Here is an 18,348-nt window from a genome sequence, read left to right as displayed (position 1 = left end):
AGAAAAATCTCAAACCCCCAAATTTCTCCCTCTTTTTTTTGGTTTTTTGGAAGCTGTGCTGGCTCTGGGATATCCAAGGCAGTGACTTCCCCCAGTTGTGCTTCAGGGATGGGCAAAAATCACAAAGATTTGGGGAGAAGGATCAGGGTGGGCAAAAATCACAAAGATTTGGGGAGAAGGATCAGGGTGGGCAAAAATCCCAAAGATTTGGGGAAAAGGATCGGGGTGGGCAAAAATCCCAAAGATTTGGGGAAAAGGATCAGAGTGGGCAAAAATCACAGAGATTTGGGGAGAAGCATCAGGGTGGACAAAAGTCCCAAAGATTTGGGGCCCAGCAGGAGGGAAGGGAGGGATCCATGTGGACTCAGCCCTGGAGCAGGAGAGGGGTGGGTGCCTCCTGCCAGCATTTTTTGGGGTGCAGGAAGTTGTTGTGCACCAGGCAGGGGTGACCTGTCCCAGTGTCCCCCCCCATGCACGGACTGGTTTTGCAATCAAACTGGGAGAGCTTTCATGTCTGTGCCAAGGGAAAAAAAAAAAACCAACAAAAAACAACTAAAAAAAAGGGATAAAGAAGTTTCTAGTTTAAAAGATAAATTCTCCAAGTGTTAAATCCATCAGAGGCAGGGATGGTCCCAGCCATGATCCCAGGGTGGGGGAGATGGGAACCCAAATCAGCCTGGGGAGGGGGAGATGGGAACCCAAACCAAACTGGGGAGGGGGAGATGGGAACCCAAACCAAACTGGGGAGGAGGAGATGGGAAACCAAACTGGGGAGGGGGAGATGGGAACCCAAACCAAACTGGGGAGGGGGAGATGGGAAACCAAACCAAATTGGGGAGGGGGAGATGGGGACCCAAATCCCAGCTGACCCCACACTCACCCAGCAGATGAAGCCACTTTTCACCCCTCTCCTTCCTGGGCTGGCCATTGCTCCTGGAAGAAGTTTTTGCTCCTGGAAGGATTTTTTGCCCCTGGAAGGATTTTTTGCCCCTGGAAGGATTTTCTGGGAGAATTTCCTCCCTGAAAAAGGAGTCAGGAATTGGGAAGGAGCAGCCCAGAGAGGAGGTGGAGTCCCCATCCCTGGAGGTTTTCAAGCTGGAGATCACAGACAGATCTCAATAAATTCTGTAAAAATTCTGAGTTTGTTTTTTTTGGTGTTTTTTTTTCCCACAATAACCTTAAGCAAACCAGGCCAGCAGCACGATAGGTAATTTCTTTTATTGCATTTTATAATGCCATTGTCCATACAGATTACATGCAGCTAGACCTACTGTACAAGGGTTTACCGTCTGCCCACGCAGACACACGGAGCTCGGAGTACAAATACACAGCCAGGATTTCCTTTATACAGCACGGCGAGGGAGGGAGGCAGCCGGGGGCAGGCAGGGAGGGAGGCTCGGGGTCACTTTTTACACATCCGCCCTCCCCTCCGCCCCCTCGGACCTCACCCCACCTCCCCAGCATCGCCTTCCCACCCAGCGCCGCGCAGGACGGGGATAAAACGGGAAAAAACAGGAAAAAAAAAAAAAAATTAAAAAAAAAAAAAAGGTGGTGGCAGGGCTGGCGCTTCCCGGCGGGGGATGTCCCCAAGGGGGATGTCCCCAATCTGTCGCGGTTCCATCCTCCCCCCCCCCGCCCAACCCCTGGCTCTGGGATGTCCCGACCTTCCCCAACGCTTCCAGGACAAAAACCTAGATCCAGGGAGATGCTGCGGGGCGTGAGGTTGGCCAGGGGTGTAAACAAAGCAAAGAAACCCTTTGGTTTGATGCAGGTTCAGCTGCTCCTCCCTCCCGGCACTGGGTTCTGACCCCCCTTCCCCAGGCGTGGGGAGAAGAAATCATCGAGGAATTAATAAAAATAATAAAAAACAAACACAAAAAACCATGGGAAATGAGTAATTCCTTCGGTGGGAGATACCAGAAAAATGCCTTTAGGTCCAGGGAGGTGCCCTCAGCTGCCCCTCACAGAAGTGCCCCAAGGGTGGAGAGAAAGAGGAAATAAATCACAAAAATACAGAATAACCCCCCCACCCCCCAAAAAAAGAACAATTTGTGTTGGTAGGACAGCCAGAATATCTCAATATATACAGACACACAACTCTGCCACGTGTTTGGTCCTGGATCCTCCCTCCCGCAGCGTCTGAGGTAAAACTCGCAGAATTCCGGAAAATTCCAACCAAAAAATGAACCAGAGGGGTGGGGAGGGAGGAGGCAGCGAGGCAGGAGGGGGCACACAGTACCTGGGCTCAGGTGGGAGCCTGCAGAGGTGGCCAGGCTGGGTGGGGGTAAGAGAAGGAATTAAATTCACCCCTGAGTATCAAACCAGGCACGTTTCCCTTTGGAATTGTGGAATTCCCGGGGTGGGGGGGGGAAAGGCATCACCTGGAGCATCACTGGGCTCTTCCAAACCTGGGCATTGTGTTTCAAGGTAAAAAAAATTCCTCTTTCATATTGATAGATTTATTTTTATATCTATAATGTCTAGGGAGTGCTCTTGGATGGAGCCAAGGAGCGTCGGGAATTCTCAGAGCAGAGGGGAAGGAGCCCCGTGGGTTTGGGGGGGGATTTTGGCAGAATCCATGGGGGTCTGCAGGCCTTGGGATGCATTTTGGGGGTGTTGGTACCTCTGGAGAAGTTTAAAAAAATAATCACATCCCGAGGAGGTGGGGGAAAAAAAAAGGGAGAGGAGGAAGGTGAAGGGGAAAAAGGGGAGCAGCCACTGAACCCCCCAAAATCAGTGAGGGGGCTGAAGAGCAGGGACAGAAATTCCCAAAATCCCAAAAAACCTGGATGGGGGCAGAGATTCCCTGTGGAGGGTGAGGGGTGGCCCAGCATCCCAAAGTCTGGAAGGTCCTGCCCTTCCTGCTCCTTCCTGGGAATAAAGCAGCAAAAGGTGATAAAAAACCCCCCAGGGCAGCTGTAAACTTGTTCCAAAAATGATTTAAATTAAAGAGTGGGGGAATAAAGGGGGAAAAAAAAGAATAAAAAAGTGGGAGGGGGGGAGGGAAAAAGAAAAATGGAAAAAAAAAGAAAAAGGAAAGAAAAGAGGGGAAGTAGGAAGAAAAATGGATGGAAAAGGGAAAAATAGGGGGAAGAAGAAAACAAGAAGAGAAAAGAGAAAATGAAATGGAAAAAGGAAAGAGGGAGAAAGGGGAATAAAGAAAGATGAGGGGGAAAAGGAAAATAAGGGGAATAAAGAAAAAACAGAAAAGGAAGAGAGGAAAAAGGGGGAATAAGGAATAAGGGGAATAAACAAAAAGGAAGAAAAGAGAAAAAGGAAGATAAGAGGAAAAGAGAGAAAAAAAGAAAAAATAACCAATAAAAAAGAGAAAAAGAAGAAAAAGTAAAGTAGATGGGGGAAATCCACGGTGCCTCGCAGCTCCTTGGGTAGGAGGGAGGGAATTGGGAGGGGATTGGGATGGACTGGGATGGATCGGGATGGATCGGGATGGACTGGGATGGATTGGGATGGATCGGGATGGATCGGGATGGACTGGGATGGACTGGGATGGATCGGGATGGACTGGGATGTGCACAGCAAAAGGGGGGCTCTTTGGTGCCCCCCAGCCCGGGCAGGGTTTCTGGTGCCCGGCAGAGCCCGGGAAGGGGCCGGGCACGGGGAATGGCTCGGGAATGAGCCGGGAATGGCTCGGGAATGGCTCGGGAATGAGCCGGGAAGGAGGGGCTGTCCCGGCGCCGGAGATGAGCCGGGGATGCTCGGGAAGGAAGGAAAGGCTGTCCCGGCACCGGGAATGAGCCGGGGATGCTCGGGAAGGAAGGAAAGGCTGTCCCGGCACCGGGAATGAGCCGGGGATGCTCGGGAAGGAAGGAAAGGCTGTCCCGGCACCGGGAATGCTCCGGGGATGCTCGGGAAGGAAGGAAAGGCTGTCCCGGCACCGGGAATGAGCCGAGAATGCTCGGGAAGGAAGGAAAGGCTGTCCCGGCACCGGGAATGCTCCGGGGGTGCTCGGGAAGGAAGGAAAGGCTGTCCCGGCACCGGGAAGGAGCCGGGGATGCTCGGGAAGGAAGGAAAGGCTGTCCCGGCGCTCGCACGGCGAGCCGCGGGCGCGGGTGACACCTAGAGGGGCGTCGTGAGGAGCAGGGAAACGCCGGGATGCGGCACGGGAGAGGCGCCACTGCAGCCCGGAGAGCCCCGGGACACAGCGGGGACACAGGGGTGGCACAGGGGGACACAGGGGTGGCACAGGGACCCCCCAGTCCCTGCAGCCAGCTGGGCATGCAGGATGCGCTGGGCAAGGAAAAGGATGAGGGGAGTCCAGGCTGACCCCACAGCTCCAGGAGCCCCTCGGGGGGGTCGCAGAGGTGACACACGGAGACAGGCGACACCTTCCCCTGACCCACGGCTCTGGGTGTGGCATTTCCAGCCCAACACGGTGACACAGCCCCCCGGGAATGTCACATCCCAGGAAAACGGGGACAGAGGGGGACAGAGGAGACCTCGGGGCCACTCTGGAGAGCCCGAGCTGGCCTTAAAAAGCAGAGCAGCTCCAGGTCCATCACAGAGATCCCTCACGACCCTGCTGGGTGCCAGGACAGCCAGAGCCAGCCTGGCTGTGCCAGGGAAGGGGAGGATTGGCAGGGAAAGGGGATGCTCCTGAGGGAAGGTGACGCTCCCCAAAGCCACCACAGGACACTGGGAATGTCACACTGCCTCCCAGGAGGAGCCTGGCACTGGGTACCCACATCACCCCCCAGAAAGAAAGAGCAGGGAGAAGAGGGGTGTTTGGTTGTGTTGTTCTCGTTATTATTAATTTTTTTGTGTGTGGTTTTCTTTTTTTTTTTTTTTTTGTTTTTTTTTTTGGCATGAATACCATCTGTCCACCTGAACTACGGACCTTCTGTCTCTAAGAAATCTTTTGGTATCTTCCCATCTGGACGCAAACAAAAGGATGAGGAAAAGAAAAGATGAAAAGCAGAATTTCCTCCCCCCCCACCAGCAGCAGGCTCGGCTCGGGGGCCACAGCCAGATTTGGCCACCACAGGGATCCTCCAGGGCCAGCTTTGATGACCCCCAGGTCCCCTGCAGGTGCTCAGCTGTGGGGATGTTGCCCCTTTGCTCCACCAAGCCCCTGGCCCAGCTTTGGGGGTGGATGGGAGGCACAGGGAGCCTTTCCCTGAAGTGAAATGGGAGCAGGGGCCATCCCTGCTGGCTGGGAGGTGGCACCGCTGTGACCGATGTCCAGCAGGAAGGAGGGAGCTGTGACCTTGCTGCCAGCACTGCTGGGGTGGTCAGCACTGCTGGGGCCAGCAGCCCCCCACCAGCTGGGGCTCAGGGAGGGTGGGCAAGCCTGGAGGCTGCTCTGCTTGCCAGGCAGAGGTGACAAGGGGACACCGTCCCACCACCGCGCTGCTTCGCGTCCATCCCAGCTCCGTGCCAAACCCCGCGTCCTGCAGAGCTCTCAGCCCCGTTTCTGCTGTTTCTTCCCCCAAAGCTGGGTGGAGGCAGCACGTGGGCAGGCTCCACCATCCCTCCGTAGTGCAAAACCCCAGGGAGGTGACAGAGGTGACAGCGGGGTCCTGCCATCGCTCCCCAGGGCTCGGGCACCGCGGGGGGACAGGGGACAGAGGTGCCTTCCCTGCAGGAAGGAAGGAGGGACCATTTTGGACAGGAACAACCAACCTACCATCCTCGTCACCAGTCACTAACCAAGGGAGGAAGGCAGGAAAAGTCCAGCTCTTGGTGTTTTGCTTCTGGTGTGGTGGCGGGGCCAGTCCGTCCCCGGGCAGTGGCAGCGTGAGGGACACGCCAGCAGCAACAGGTTGGTGTCATTGTCATTGTCATCGTCCCAAGGAAAACCTTTTGCTTTGTGGAAGTGCCTTGAAAGAACCAGGAGAACGCCAAGGTCACCTTGGGGAGGTGGGAGCGTGGCTTGGTCTCCGTCCAGGAGGGTGGGAAGGGTTTGCCCCTGGGTGGGGGAGGAGGAAGGAGTCCTTAGGACAAGTCCTCCACCGGCAGCTCCTCCTCCAGGTCCCTGTCGTCGGGGATCGTCACATTCTGGTTGGTGGTGGCCATCAGTGACACGGGTCTGCTGTCCTCCTCTGCCTCAGCTGGCTCCTCCTTCACGTGCACGGGGTGGCTGTGGGGAGCAGGAGCCTTCAGCCTCGGGGAGTGGGTCCCAGCACCCAAAATCACTCCAAGTTTTTGGTGCAGAAGGCCCCTGGGAGCCAAAACCCTGCTAGCTCTGAGAATGGGAGCCCAAACCCTGCTCACCCTGGAACAGGAGCCCACCAGCAGCTCCTGGTGGCTGTGGGAAGGGGGAGCCTTCAGCCTTGAGGAGCTGATCCCATCACCCAAAACTGCCTGAATTATTTGGTGCAGAGCCCCCTTGCCTTGGGGACAGGAGCCAAACCCCCTTTGCCCTGAGAGTGGGAGCCCACAGGCAGCTCCTGCTGGCTGTGGGCAGGGGGAGCCTTCAGCCTCGTGCAGTGGGTGCCATGACCCAAAACTCCCCAAATTTTCTGGTCCAGAACCCCCCTCACCCTGGGAACAGGAGCCAAACCCGCCCTTGCTCTGAGAGATCCTGGTGCCTTGGGCAGGGGGAACCTTCAGCCTCAGGGAGCTGATCCCATCACCCAAAACTCCCCGAGTTTTTTGTTCCAGAACCCCCTCACCTGGGGATGAGAGCCCACAAGCAGCTCCTGGGTGGGCAGGGGGATCCCTCAGCCTCGTGGAGTGTGTCCCACCACCCAAAACTCCCTGAAATCCTTGAACCCCTCTCACCCTGGGGACGGCAGCCCAAACCCCGTCACGCTGGTGACAGGAGCTGCCAGTGCCCCACGTGCCAGCCTCCCTGGGCCCCCCTGTGCCCTGCCAGGGCCAGGCTGACCTGTACTGCTGCGGGGACAGCCGGGGGCTGTTGCTGCCGTTGCTGTTGACCTGCTCCACGGTGCTGCTGACGTCGTCGTGGCCCACGTGCAGCATGGCGCTGGCCGAGCTGGTGTTGATCATGGTGGGGCTGTTGAGCAGGGGGAAGCTGCTCTCTGCCAGCGCAGCCTGCGACAGGGAGCACGGAGGGATGTGGAATTTGGGTTGGAAGGTCCTTAAATCACATCTCATCCCACCCCCTGTTGTGGGCAGGGACATCTTGCACTGTCCCAGGTTGTTCCAAGCCCTGTCCAACCTGGCTGCTCCCAGGGATGGGGCAGCCACAGCTGCTCTGGGAGTCTGTGCCAGGGCCTTCCCACCCTCACAGGGAATGATCCCTTCCATACATCTCTTCCAAACCTAAATTTCCCCTCTTTCAACTCGAACCCATCCCCCTTGCCCCTCCTTTCCTGATGAGATGCAAGACCCCAGTGGAGAACAGGACTGTGGAGGGTTGAGTGTGTCCCCATGTCCCTGCCAGGGCCAGGGCTGGGTCCTTACCTGGTAACTTGCATTAAGTGCTCCATAACCGAGTCCTGAAATCATATTTTTGACTAAGGTGGGACTCCTGCAGGAAGAGAGAAAGCAGAGGGGGATGCAGGGCTGAGCGTTGCCAGCCTGGGGACCGGGCTGGTGGCAGCTCTGGGGCTGTGTCCCACGGGGAAGGAGGACCCACCCTGTCATCTTTGGTGGCCTTCTCTTTTGGTACTCGTGCTCGTCCACGGTCCACACAGCGCCCTTGACGTTCTCCACGCGCACGAAGCACTTGTGCAGGCTCAGGTTGTGGCGCACGGCGTTCTGCGGGCACACGCGCCGTGGCCTCAGTGCCACAGCCTGGCCATCCTCCTCCCTGCCCAGCCCCACACCTCCTGGGGGTGTCCTGCCACCCAAAGGCTCCCCGAAGCCCCCCGGGTGCTCCCTGACCCCACTGGCACCGAGTGGTCACGACCCCGCTTGGAGGAGCCCAGGCTGATGCTGAGGAAGGTGGGGACAGGGTGGGACAAGGGACAGCAGCTCCACTGCAGCTCTGGTGATGCTGAGCAAAGCCAGCTCCTCTTTCCCTTCCTTCTTCTTTCCCACCCCACCCCTCCCCTCTCGTTTTGGTCCTTTCCCTCCCTTTCTTCTTTACATCGACCATCTTTACATTTCTAAATGTAAAATAAAGAGACACACACGTAGGCAGACAGCGCAGCCCCGAGAGATACCAGCTCCCTTTTCCCCTTCCAACTCCCTGCCATTTGCTACTGCCCCTATTTCATTACCAATTTTAATTTGCCTCTAATTAAATCCTGTGTATTTTTCCGACTCACTTGCTAATCCATGAGGGAGGCAGGAGGCTGGAGTGGAATCTCTCCGAGCTATAATTACAAAGGGCCTAATCACGCCGGGGCTCTGCCTTTGAATAAATTTCCTTGCATTAAGGTTCTCAGATTCTCTGCCTTGCAAATGAGAATGACCCCAATTTCAGGAAGTTGGCCTCGGAGGGGTTTTTTTTTTCCTCTCCTTTTTTTTTTTTTATTTCGAGTCCTGATTCGTGATGAGAGACTAATTCGTTACGCTAAAACATTAACAGCAATTTGAAAGGTCGAACGGGGGCTGTATAAACAAAGGAGCCTGGCCAGCACAACAAGGCAAAAGGAGACACAAGGACTGAGCCCCCCCATGCCTTGGAGTGCCAGAGCGCCCAGAACTCAGCAAATGGCACCAGCATCGCCCCTACGGCTTGGAATTTGAGGAGAAAAACAAAGCTGGGCTCTTCCCTTGTCATCCATTTGTCCATCCATCCATTCGTCCATGCATCCATTTGTCCATCCATCCATTCGTCCATGCATCCATTTGTCCATCCATCTATTTATCTATCCATCCATCCATGGATCCATCCACCCACCCATCCCTCCATCCATGGATCCATCCATTCGTCCATCCATCTATTTATCCATCCATCCATCCACCCATCCCTCCATCCAACCATCCATCCATCCATCCACCTATCCCTCCATCCATGGATCCATCCATGGATCCATCCATCCATCCATCCATGGATCCATGGATCCATGGATCCATCCATCCATCCATCCCTCCATCCATCCACCCATCAATCCATCTGTCCATCCATCCCTCCCTCCCTCCCTCCATCCATCCCTCCATCCATCCATCCATCCATCCATCCATCCATCCATCCATCCCTCCATCCCTCCATCCCTCCATCCCTGGATCCATCCATCCATCCATCCATCCATCCATCCATCCATCCATCCATCCATCCATCCCTCCATCCCTCCATCCCTCCATCCCTCCATCCCTCCATCCCTGGATCCATCCATCCATCCCTCCCTCCCTCCATCCATCCATCCATCCCTCCATCCCTCCCTCCCTCCCTCCCTCCATCCATCCCTGGATCCATCCATCCGTCCATCCGTCCATCCATCCATCCATCCATCCATCCATCCATCCATCCATCCATCCATCCATCCCTCCATCCATCCATCCATCCCTCCCTCCATCCCTCCACCCATCCCATGGTGCCAGGGTGACACGGTGACAAGCAGCAGGCACAGGCCCCTCTGACCCTCTGGGGACACTTTGTCAGCAGCTCCCAGGGTCCCTGGGGAGGGAGATCCAGGCCCAGCTGGGGCTGCCTGGTGGGATTTTGGGGGGAAGCCCTGATTGGGCTGACCCAGCTCCTCGGGGGACACTTGGTGTGGCTGAAGCCAGGCGCTGTGTCCCAGCCTCGTGCCACCGCCACTGTCACCCAGGGGGAATGCTGCACTTGGGCCATGCCCTGGCACAGGGCCTGTGGCAACCCTTGGCACCAAACTCTGCACTGGCATCACCCGGACGGGGGGGTCGGGATGCAGACAGACATCCCAGGGACCTGGAATTCCCTGGGGAGGGACCTCAGGGAGCAGGACAAGCTCTGGTCCCCCACTCTGTCCTGTCACTGTCCCTAAGGCACTGACAGGATGTCCCTCCCTGCCAGGCAGGCTCCTGCCCACGCTCCCTCCCTCCTTTTGCCCAAGCAAAGCCCTGGAGGAGTGTGGCAGAGCCAGAACCTCCCCTGCCCCGTGTCCCCTCCTTGCCCTGGTGACAGCCCCTGCTCTGAGCCACGGTGAGGGGGGGCCTGGGAAGGCTCAGGTGGGGATAAAATAAAATAAAATATAAAATAAAATAGAATAAAATAAAATATAAAATAGAATAGAATAGAAAGAAAATAGAATAGAATAGAATAGAATAAAAAATAAAATATAAAATAAAATAAATAAAATATAAAATAGAATAGAATAGAATAAAATATAGAATAGTATAGAATAGAATAAAATAGAAAATAGAATAGAATAAAATAGAATAGAATAGAATAAAATAAAAAATAAAATAAAATATAAAATAAAATAAATAATTAAAATATAAAATAGAACAGAATAGAATAGAATAAAATATAAAATAGAATAGAATAGAATAAAATAGAATAAAGTAAAAAATAAAATATAATATAAAATAAAATAAAAAAATAAAATTAAGTAAAATAAAATAAACTAAAATAAAATTAAGTAAACTAAACTAAACTAAACTAAAAAATAAAATAAAATAAAATAAAATAAAATAAAATAAAATAAAATAAAATAAAATAAAATAAAATAAAATAAAATAAAATAAACCCTGGCAGTGGGCAGGGTGTGATCCTGCACCCCTGGAGCCTGGCATGCCCCATCCCTGTGCTGCTCCCAGGCCACAGAGGAGGTCCCAGGCCAGCCCCTGTTTGGGGGCAGGGGGACGTGTCCCCTGCCTCAGCCTGAGGTGGTTTTGTGTTTCCAGGCAGTGTTTGCTCAGAGCCAGGCCCAGCTGCTCTGTTTGCTTCTCATCTCTCTCCTCTAATGATGTTTGCTCTGCACCCTCCACCCTCTCCCTGGGCCCTGCTGGGGTCTCCCCGTGGCTTCCCCACCTTGGTCCCAGCACTCCTGTCCCACCCCAGGGGGGAGCTGCAGGAAAGGAGGGAAAACCCCAGAAAAGTGGTTTTCAAGGAGAGGAAATCTGTTATTTTTTACTGTGCATCCCCTCCCAGAAGAAGCCTGGCCTTGGGCAGTGCAAGTTGTGAAGGGAATTAGCCTTCCCCCCCCTCCAGATCTTTTTAATCCCCTGCCATCCTTTTTTGGTGGTAGAACAGGAAAAAATAAAGAATAAAAAAAGGGAAGCAGAAAACTGAGGGCTGCCCTTCTCCAACTCTGCCCTTTGTTAACACAGGGTATGTGGAAACTGCAAAAAAACCCCAAAATATTTATTCCTTTCAGCAACAAAAAGGCAGGAAAAAGGCAATTTCACCTCCCTGCAGAGGGGGAAACTGAGGCAGTGATGGCCACAGAGGGCTCTGCCCATTGCTGCCACCCTGTCCCCATCCCAGGGGTTTGATATCCACCCAAAAGTTTCCCATGGAAGCAAAGCCTGGATCTGCAGCAGCAGCGACACACGGGGGCCCTGAGCTCCTGGAGAATGGATTCCTCCTCCTCCTCAAGCCTCTCCAAAGCTCCATCTCACTTGCACCTTGCTGATTTTAATTATTTTTATTTAAACTAGCAGCTTTCCCTCTGCCACTCCACTCCTTGCTGCCCTGAGCAGGAGGGAGCTGAGCTGCCTCTCAGTAAATAAGGGCAGCAGGAAACAATAAATAAATAAATCTTCCCTGGCTGAGGCAAGAAGTGAATCACAGAATCACAGAACTGCTCCTTCCACACCCCCCTGATGGCTTTTCCCAGCTCTGATTTCTAAAAAAATCAAAGGGGGAGCAGCCCCAGCACTCACATGCTGCCCCAAAATTCACTCCAGCAGCCCAGGCCGGTGACAAAACCTCCTCAGTGACAAAAACTTTTGTCTGTGGGAGGGGTGGGGGAACCTGATGGGCACAGGCAGCTGCTTGGGGGATGGCAGAGGGGTTTCCCTGCTGAGGGTCCCCCTGCCACCCCCTCTCATCCCTCCCTGCATTCCCAGCCACCAGCAGTGTCACCTGCCCCCAGGTTATCATTAACCTCATTTGCTATTTCCAGTCTCTCCCTCCTGCCTCTGCCCTTGTTCTGCACAGAAAATCCCTGGATTTTACCACACAGCCCTTTGCTGTATCCCACTGCAGGGATGATGCATCCCCACAGCCCAGCGAGGCGTTTTGGGGGGTAAAAAAGTGGGATTTGGTCCTAAAATAATTTCTTACACCATTTTAGAGCTGGGCAATGAACTGGTCCTTTAGCCCAGGAGCATCTCCTGCAGCAGCCAGGCCTGGGTGGGCTGGGGTGAGCCCAGGGTGGGCTGGGGTGAGCCCAGGGTGGGCTGGGGTGAGCCCAAGGAGGGATGGGGTGAGCCCAGGGTGGGATGGGGTGAGCCCAGGGTGGGATGGGGTGAGCTCAAGGTGGGATGGGGTGAGCCTGGGTGGGATGGGGTGAGCCCAGGGTGGGATGGGGTGAGCCTGGGTGGGCTGGGGAGAGCCCAAGGTGGGCTGGGGTGAGACTGGGTGGGATGGGGAGAGCCCAAGGAGGGATGGGGTGAGCCTGGGTGGGATGGGGAGAGCCTGGGTGGGATGGGGAGAGCCCAGGGTGAGCTGGGGTGAGACTGGGTGGGATGGGGTGAGCCCAAGGTGGGATGGGGAGAGCCCAAGGAGGGATGGGGTGAGCCCAGGGTGGGCTGGAGTGAGCCTGGGTGGGATGGGGTGAGACTGGGTGGGATCAGGAGAGCCCAGGGTGGGATGGGATGAGCCCAGGGTGGGATGGGGAGAGCCCAGGGTGGGATGGGGTGAGCCCAGGGTGGGATGGGGTGAGCCCAGGGTGGGCTGGGGTGAGCCTGGGTGGGATGGGGAGAGCCCAAGGTGGGATGGGGTGAGCCCAGGGTGGGCTGGGGTGGGATAGGGTAAGCCCAGAGTAGGTTGGGGTGAGCCTGGGGGAAATGGGGTGAGCCTGGGGTTATTGGGGTGAGCCCAGGCTGGGTCAGGGAGAGCCCAGGGTGGGATAGGGTGAGCCTGGGGTTAGCCTGGGGGAAATGGGGTGAGCCCAGGGTGGGTCAGGGAGAGCCCAGGGTGCCAGGCAGGGCTGCTCTCACCTTCCAGGTGGCCGTGTTCCTCCGGAAGTAGGCGAACATCCGCGTGAACCAGTTATAGATTTCATTCAACGTTAGCTGCCTGTCGGGGGTCTCCAGGATGGCCTGGGCAGCCAGAGAGGGGACAAGGCTGTCACTTGTGGGGTCTGACACCATCCCAAGGGGCAGAGACGGGGTTCAGCAGGTGGGGAGGGGGCTGAGGGGGGCACAGGCGGAGCCTGTGGCTCTCACCTGCCGGATGAGCGAGGCGTACGTGAAGGGCGGCCGGACGTCGGCGTTTTTGTAAAACTCGTGATTCTGTGCAAGCTCTGCAGGGGGACAACAACCAGGGCAGTGAAGGGACCCACCGAGCCCCTCAGGAGGGCGCCGAGCCCAGCCCGGAGCTCACCTGAAGAGATTGGGGTGCAGAACTTCTCCGAGTTCCTCCTGCGGATGGGCCCCACGCTGTGTAAAGTGGAAGAGCTGATGACGGAGGGGCCCTGCCGCAGGGGGGTGATGGGCGCCGTGGCCGAGGTGGGGGGATGAGGTAAACCGTCAGGAAACGTGTCAGAAGTGCTCTTGGAGAGGGTGGCACTGGAGACCAGGTTCAGCTGCAGGGACAGGAAGGGAGGGAAGGGGTTGGGAAGGCTGGGAGAGCCCCGGGCACGGCGGCGGCTCTGAAGGAGGCGGGGAGGGGGTGGCAGGGGGGAACTTGGTGGGCTTGGAAAGGCTGGGATGGAGCCAGGGGGTGGGGATGGAGCCAGGGGGAGGGGATGAATCTGTGGGATGAGAATTAACCCATAGGATTGGGATGAATTAATAGGATGGGAATTACCTCATGGGATGGGAGTGAATTTGTGGGATGGGGATGAATCCATGGGATGGGAATTTACCCATGGGATGGGGATGAATTTGTGTGATGGGGGTGCAAGAGTGGGATGGAAATTAACCCATGGGATGAGGATGAACCCACGGCACAGGGATGAACCTGTGGGATGAACCCATGGGATGGGAATTAACCCATAGGATGGGAATTAACCCGTGGGATGGGGATGAACCCGTGGGATGGGGATGAACCCATGGGATGGGAATTAACCCATAGGATGGGAATGAACCCGTGGGATGAACCCATGGGATGGGGATAAACCCATGGGATGGGGATGAACCCCTGGGATGGGAATGAACCCCTGGGATGGGGATGAACCCCTGGGATGAACCCATGGGATGAGGATGCACCCACTCCACGTCAGAGCTGGTGGAGCAGCTGCATTTGCCAGAGGGTGGCCAGGGCACATCCAACCCACAGTGCCCAGCCAGGTGACCGTGCCCAGGGCAGGGAGGGGACAGCAGCCACCAGGGAGGGGACGTAGAGGGCAGGAAGGGACTCACGCTTACAGGCTGGCTGAAAGGCTTTGGCTCTGAAGGTCTCATGTGAAGATGGGCCATCATTGCTTGGAGACGCTCGCTCTCCTTGGCCAGCTGGGGGAGGCAGGAAGCAGGACAGGGATGGTCACACAGTGCCAAAGTCACCACAAAGTGCCCACGGCCTGGAGGAGCTGCCATGAGCCCCCAAACCTGGTCTGGACAGGCAGCAATGCCCAGGGTGTCCCCCCAGGTGCCACCTCCTGCCTGATGCTGGCTCCTGAGAGCCCCAGTCAGGCCGTGGCCTGTGGGGGCTGCTGCAGCCACCATGGAGGGCACAGGGGCCACTCCAGCTCTGTGTGTGCACTGGGGGAAAGATCCACAGAGCCATTCCCAGAGCCCCCAGGCTGCCACCCACCAGCAGGGCCATCCCCAACAGCCCTGGGTGCTCTTGTCCCCGTGCCTGCCGTCACTGTCCTGTCCCCTTTGCCTCCCCAGCAGCTCCCTGTCCATCGGTCCATCCATCCCCCAGCGTTCCCACATCGCTGTAATTGCTCCCTGCCTGTTTACTCCCTGCAGTGAGCAGAGGCTGAAATATTCACTGTGGCACCAGGAGAGACTTTGAGCCCAGCACAGCCGATGGGATCTGACACCCCACTCCCCTCCCGTCACCTTCCCTTTCCACCGGGACCCCTCAAGCTCGGGGGAGTCCCCGTGCTCCAGCCAAGCCCCCTCGCAGAGCTGGGCGAGGAAGGGGTTAAAAGCAGGAGTTTGCAGCAAGTTTGGAGCAGCTCTGCTGCTTTCTCTGCCGCGGTGCTCATTAGAGCTGACAGCTCTCCCCTCGTGATGCAGCCGGCACAGCGGGAGCTCCGCGCTCCAAACTTTCTAATTGGTGGCTCCGTGGCAGGTTCCTCTCTGCACACACAGCTCTGCTCTCACCCTTCAGCTTTTTTTTTTTTTAATCTTTTTTTTTTTCCCTCCTCCCCTTTTCCTTTCCCTCCCCTCTTTAAGCCCCAGTAATTGCTTTCAAGCTGTGGGGAGCGGGATGGATGGCAGGGACGGCCCAAGGGGACGCAGCCTCCACAGCCACCCAGGTCTGGCTGTGTCCCCTCCACCCCACAGCCCCTGCCAGGCCCCTCATTCTGGGTGGGGGGGTCCCAAGGGTGCTGCACATCTTGTCCTGCTGTGTCCCAGGCCGCTGTCCCCTGTGGTGTCACACACACCACGCTGAGCCCCAGGCACTGTCCCACCATGGGGGTGACCCCCCTGCCCCATCCCTTTTTCCAACCCCCCCTTTTTCCCCCTCCTTTCTCCATTAACCAAATTATGCAGAGCACGCTGGGGGCTCGGAGAGGCTGGGAAAAGCACTATTTAAAGAACTGCCTAGCCAAAAATAGCACCCCAAAGTTGGGCTCCAAAGACCACACTCAGCCACCAAAATAAGTGGCCTGGTTTTCAAGCAGCCCCGTGGCTCCCAGGGAGGTGGCACAGCCCATGTGGGGACAAACCCTCCTGCTTTCCACATCTGTGCCATCTCCTTTTACCCACAGGACATTTTGGGAGGAGAGAGGAATGAGTTTGAGGGCTTGATTCCCTCCCGGATGCAGGATTCCTATCTGGGAAGGCTGTTTAAAACAAGTCCCCATTGGGGTGGTTACAATCCCCAACCCTGTCACCCTCTCCTGAGGGGAGCCCAGGGTGACAAAGAGGTGGCTTTTTGTCCCCATGTCCATGGGGGCTGGGGTGGGACACCCACCTGTATCTCCAGCTGCTGTACCACTTGCATCTGGACTCGACACTGGGCCGTGCTTCGGTCATCAAGTGCATGTTCTGTGTTGAGGTGTCTGGGGAGGAGAACACGGAGCTTTGGTTAGGCCTGGGCATGCCCAAAACTCAGCCCCTCTGCTGGAGCCACGCCTGGGATCAGCCCTGACCTGCAAACTGCTCAGGGACGCTGCAGCACCGCTGCCCAAAGCGGGGTGAGCACGAGGGAAACTGAGGCACGGAGGTGACCGAGCAAACCAGGCTGTGGCACCACCCCAAAGCCAGGCTGGAGGACACTCAGCCCTGCCCCAGGCAGCCCCAGGGTGTTCAGGAGCAGCCTCTGGGAGAGGGAAAGCCCGTGGAAGTTCCTGGAGCAGGCTGCTGGCAGGAGGTGCCAGGAGGACCTGAGGAGCAGGTTCCCAGGACAGAGGCAGTGCCATGGGAGGTTGCCTTCCACGCTCTGAGCAAAGCCCTGAGGGCACAAGGTGGCATTTCCAGGCTGGTCCCCATCCTGCCACCTTCCTGCCTCGTGTTTATGAGGTGCTGTCTTTAGGAAGCACCAGGGCTGTTGGTCCTCACTGCCCTCCCTCCTCCTCAGGGAGGGGAAGGGTTCCTGGTGGCAGAGCTGTCACTTGCTGCAGGGCCAGGGACGTCCTGGCATGGCCTCACCCCCAAACCCAGCAAAGCACCAGCCTGGGGACACAGCCAGCCCCGAGGATGTCACAAGGCCAGGCCATGTCCTTGCTGGGGGGGGCACAAACCTGGGGGGGGCCTCACTGGAGGAGAGGGATGGTTTGGAGGGGGATTCTGGGAAAACACCACGCTTGGAACACCCCAAAAGGAGATGCTGGGGGTCCCAGGGGCCATGTGCCACATGTTCCCCAGGACTAAAGCTGAGACACGCCAGGGGAAGGCGCCTCAGCTCCCCAGGCTGGCTCTGGAGGAGGGCAGGAGTCTCACCCTGCTGCCTGCGAGAGCCTTGCAGCCCCAGCCTGCACAGACACGTCGGGGAGCCAGGCCCTGCTGCCAAACCCATCCGAGAGCAAAGCCCCCAGAGCCCCAGCCCTGCTGCTCTCCCTGCAGGGCACAGCCAGGGCACGGCTGCTTCTCCAGGGAACAGAGCCATGGGAGCCATTTCCCACTGACCCCACCCTTACCAAGCACAGCTCCACGGCCACGCTGCCCCTCCCAGCCCACAGAGGGGATGCCCAGAGGAGGCTCCAAGCTGCTGCCCACACTCAAGGCAGGCTCCAGGCTCCAGCTGGGCTTGGCCTTTGGGAGCTGCAAGTTTTCTGTCTGTCTGTCCCACAGCCCAACACGTGCCCATGTTGGCAAGGAGGGGACAGAAACCCTTCCCCAGTGCTGCCCTCGTGCCCAGGGGGGCAGGAAGGGACCCTGGCTGGCACAGCACAGCTCTGCCAGCCCCGTCACCCAGCTCTGGGCACTCCCTGCCAGCTCCAGATGCAGTTCCCAACCTGGAGCTTGCTCATCTGCCCTGTGCCACTGGAACATGCCCTGCCAGGCAGGAGGAGATGCCTTATCTGGGTTCACCCCATGACTCAGAGGCAGAGGAAGGAGGACACAAGAGGCTGAATCATCCTTCACTCATCCCCGGGCAGCCTTCTCACCTTCTCATCCTCCTGGGCAAGGCCTCTAGTGGCTTGGCACAGTCCAAGGGATGTTCCCACCAGAGCCAGCCCTCAGAGGGTGGCAGAGGACAGAGGATGAGTTTGGAAAACCCCAAAACCTGCCCGCTGCAGAGCGTGGTGCTCCTCGCCCAGCAGACAGCCGGGGAGGCGGGGGAAGGAGCCCCGTCAGCTCCTTCTGATGTCTTTGCTAAAAATCCCGGCTACAAAGAGATCTAATTGCAAATGAACTAATTAAGTAAACCTCTGACGAAGCGTGAAAACAATTTGTTTGACCCTGACGCTAGCAGAGGGCTCTCCGACAGCAGAGTTAATCAGTCAGCCCCGGAGCCCACAAGCGGTGTCAGCGGTGCCATCTGCCATCTGCTGCCTCCCCCCGTGTCCCCAGCAGGGCTGCCAGCCCCCCTCGCCTGCTGCCGGCGCCTGCCCGGGCTCTGCCCTCCTCCACATCGTTCACTCAGCCCATGGTTTGGCTTGGAAGTGCTCATAAAGCTCATCCCATTGCACCTTTGCCACGGGCAGGGTCACCTTCCACTCCAAGCCAGCCCAAGGATGGGACAACACCAGCAGCAACTCCTGCTGTGTTTTCTCCTTCTCCATGAGGTCACCTAGCTCAGGGTGAACCAACTCCCAGCATCTT

General features: G+C 56.7%; 1 protein-coding gene across 5 annotated transcripts in view; it reads right to left on the bottom strand.

The window, feature by feature from the left end:
- Positions 1-1,199: 1,199 nt before the first annotated feature.
- The window catches only part of FOXP4 (forkhead box P4), a 61,156-nt gene continuing 44,007 nt past the window's right edge, over positions 1,200-18,348 (bottom strand). For 3 of the 5 annotated variants that reach the window (XM_059867846.1, XM_059867848.1, XM_059867847.1), the window contains exons 9-17: positions 16,055-16,142; positions 14,326-14,415; positions 13,346-13,547; positions 13,189-13,265; positions 12,961-13,062; positions 7,562-7,683; positions 7,387-7,453; positions 6,848-7,014; positions 1,200-6,097 (exon numbers count right to left, since the gene is read on the bottom strand). In XM_059867846.1, the coding sequence (XP_059723829.1) occupies positions 5,953-6,097; positions 6,848-7,014; positions 7,387-7,453; positions 7,562-7,683; positions 12,961-13,062; positions 13,189-13,265; positions 13,346-13,547; positions 14,326-14,415; positions 16,055-16,142 (1,060 nt within the window). In that variant the 3' untranslated portion in view covers positions 1,200-5,952. The remainder of the gene's footprint in view (positions 6,098-6,847; positions 7,015-7,386; positions 7,454-7,561; positions 7,684-12,960; positions 13,063-13,188; positions 13,266-13,345; positions 13,548-14,325; positions 14,416-16,054; positions 16,143-18,348) is intronic. The other 2 variants (XM_059867850.1, XM_059867851.1) reach the window with 1 other exon arrangement.

This window comes from Haemorhous mexicanus, chromosome 25 (assembly GCF_027477595.1).
Source record: "Haemorhous mexicanus isolate bHaeMex1 chromosome 25, bHaeMex1.pri, whole genome shotgun sequence".
NCBI lineage: Eukaryota > Metazoa > Chordata > Aves > Passeriformes > Fringillidae > Haemorhous > Haemorhous mexicanus.
This window is presented reverse-complemented; position numbering and strand designations above follow the sequence as displayed.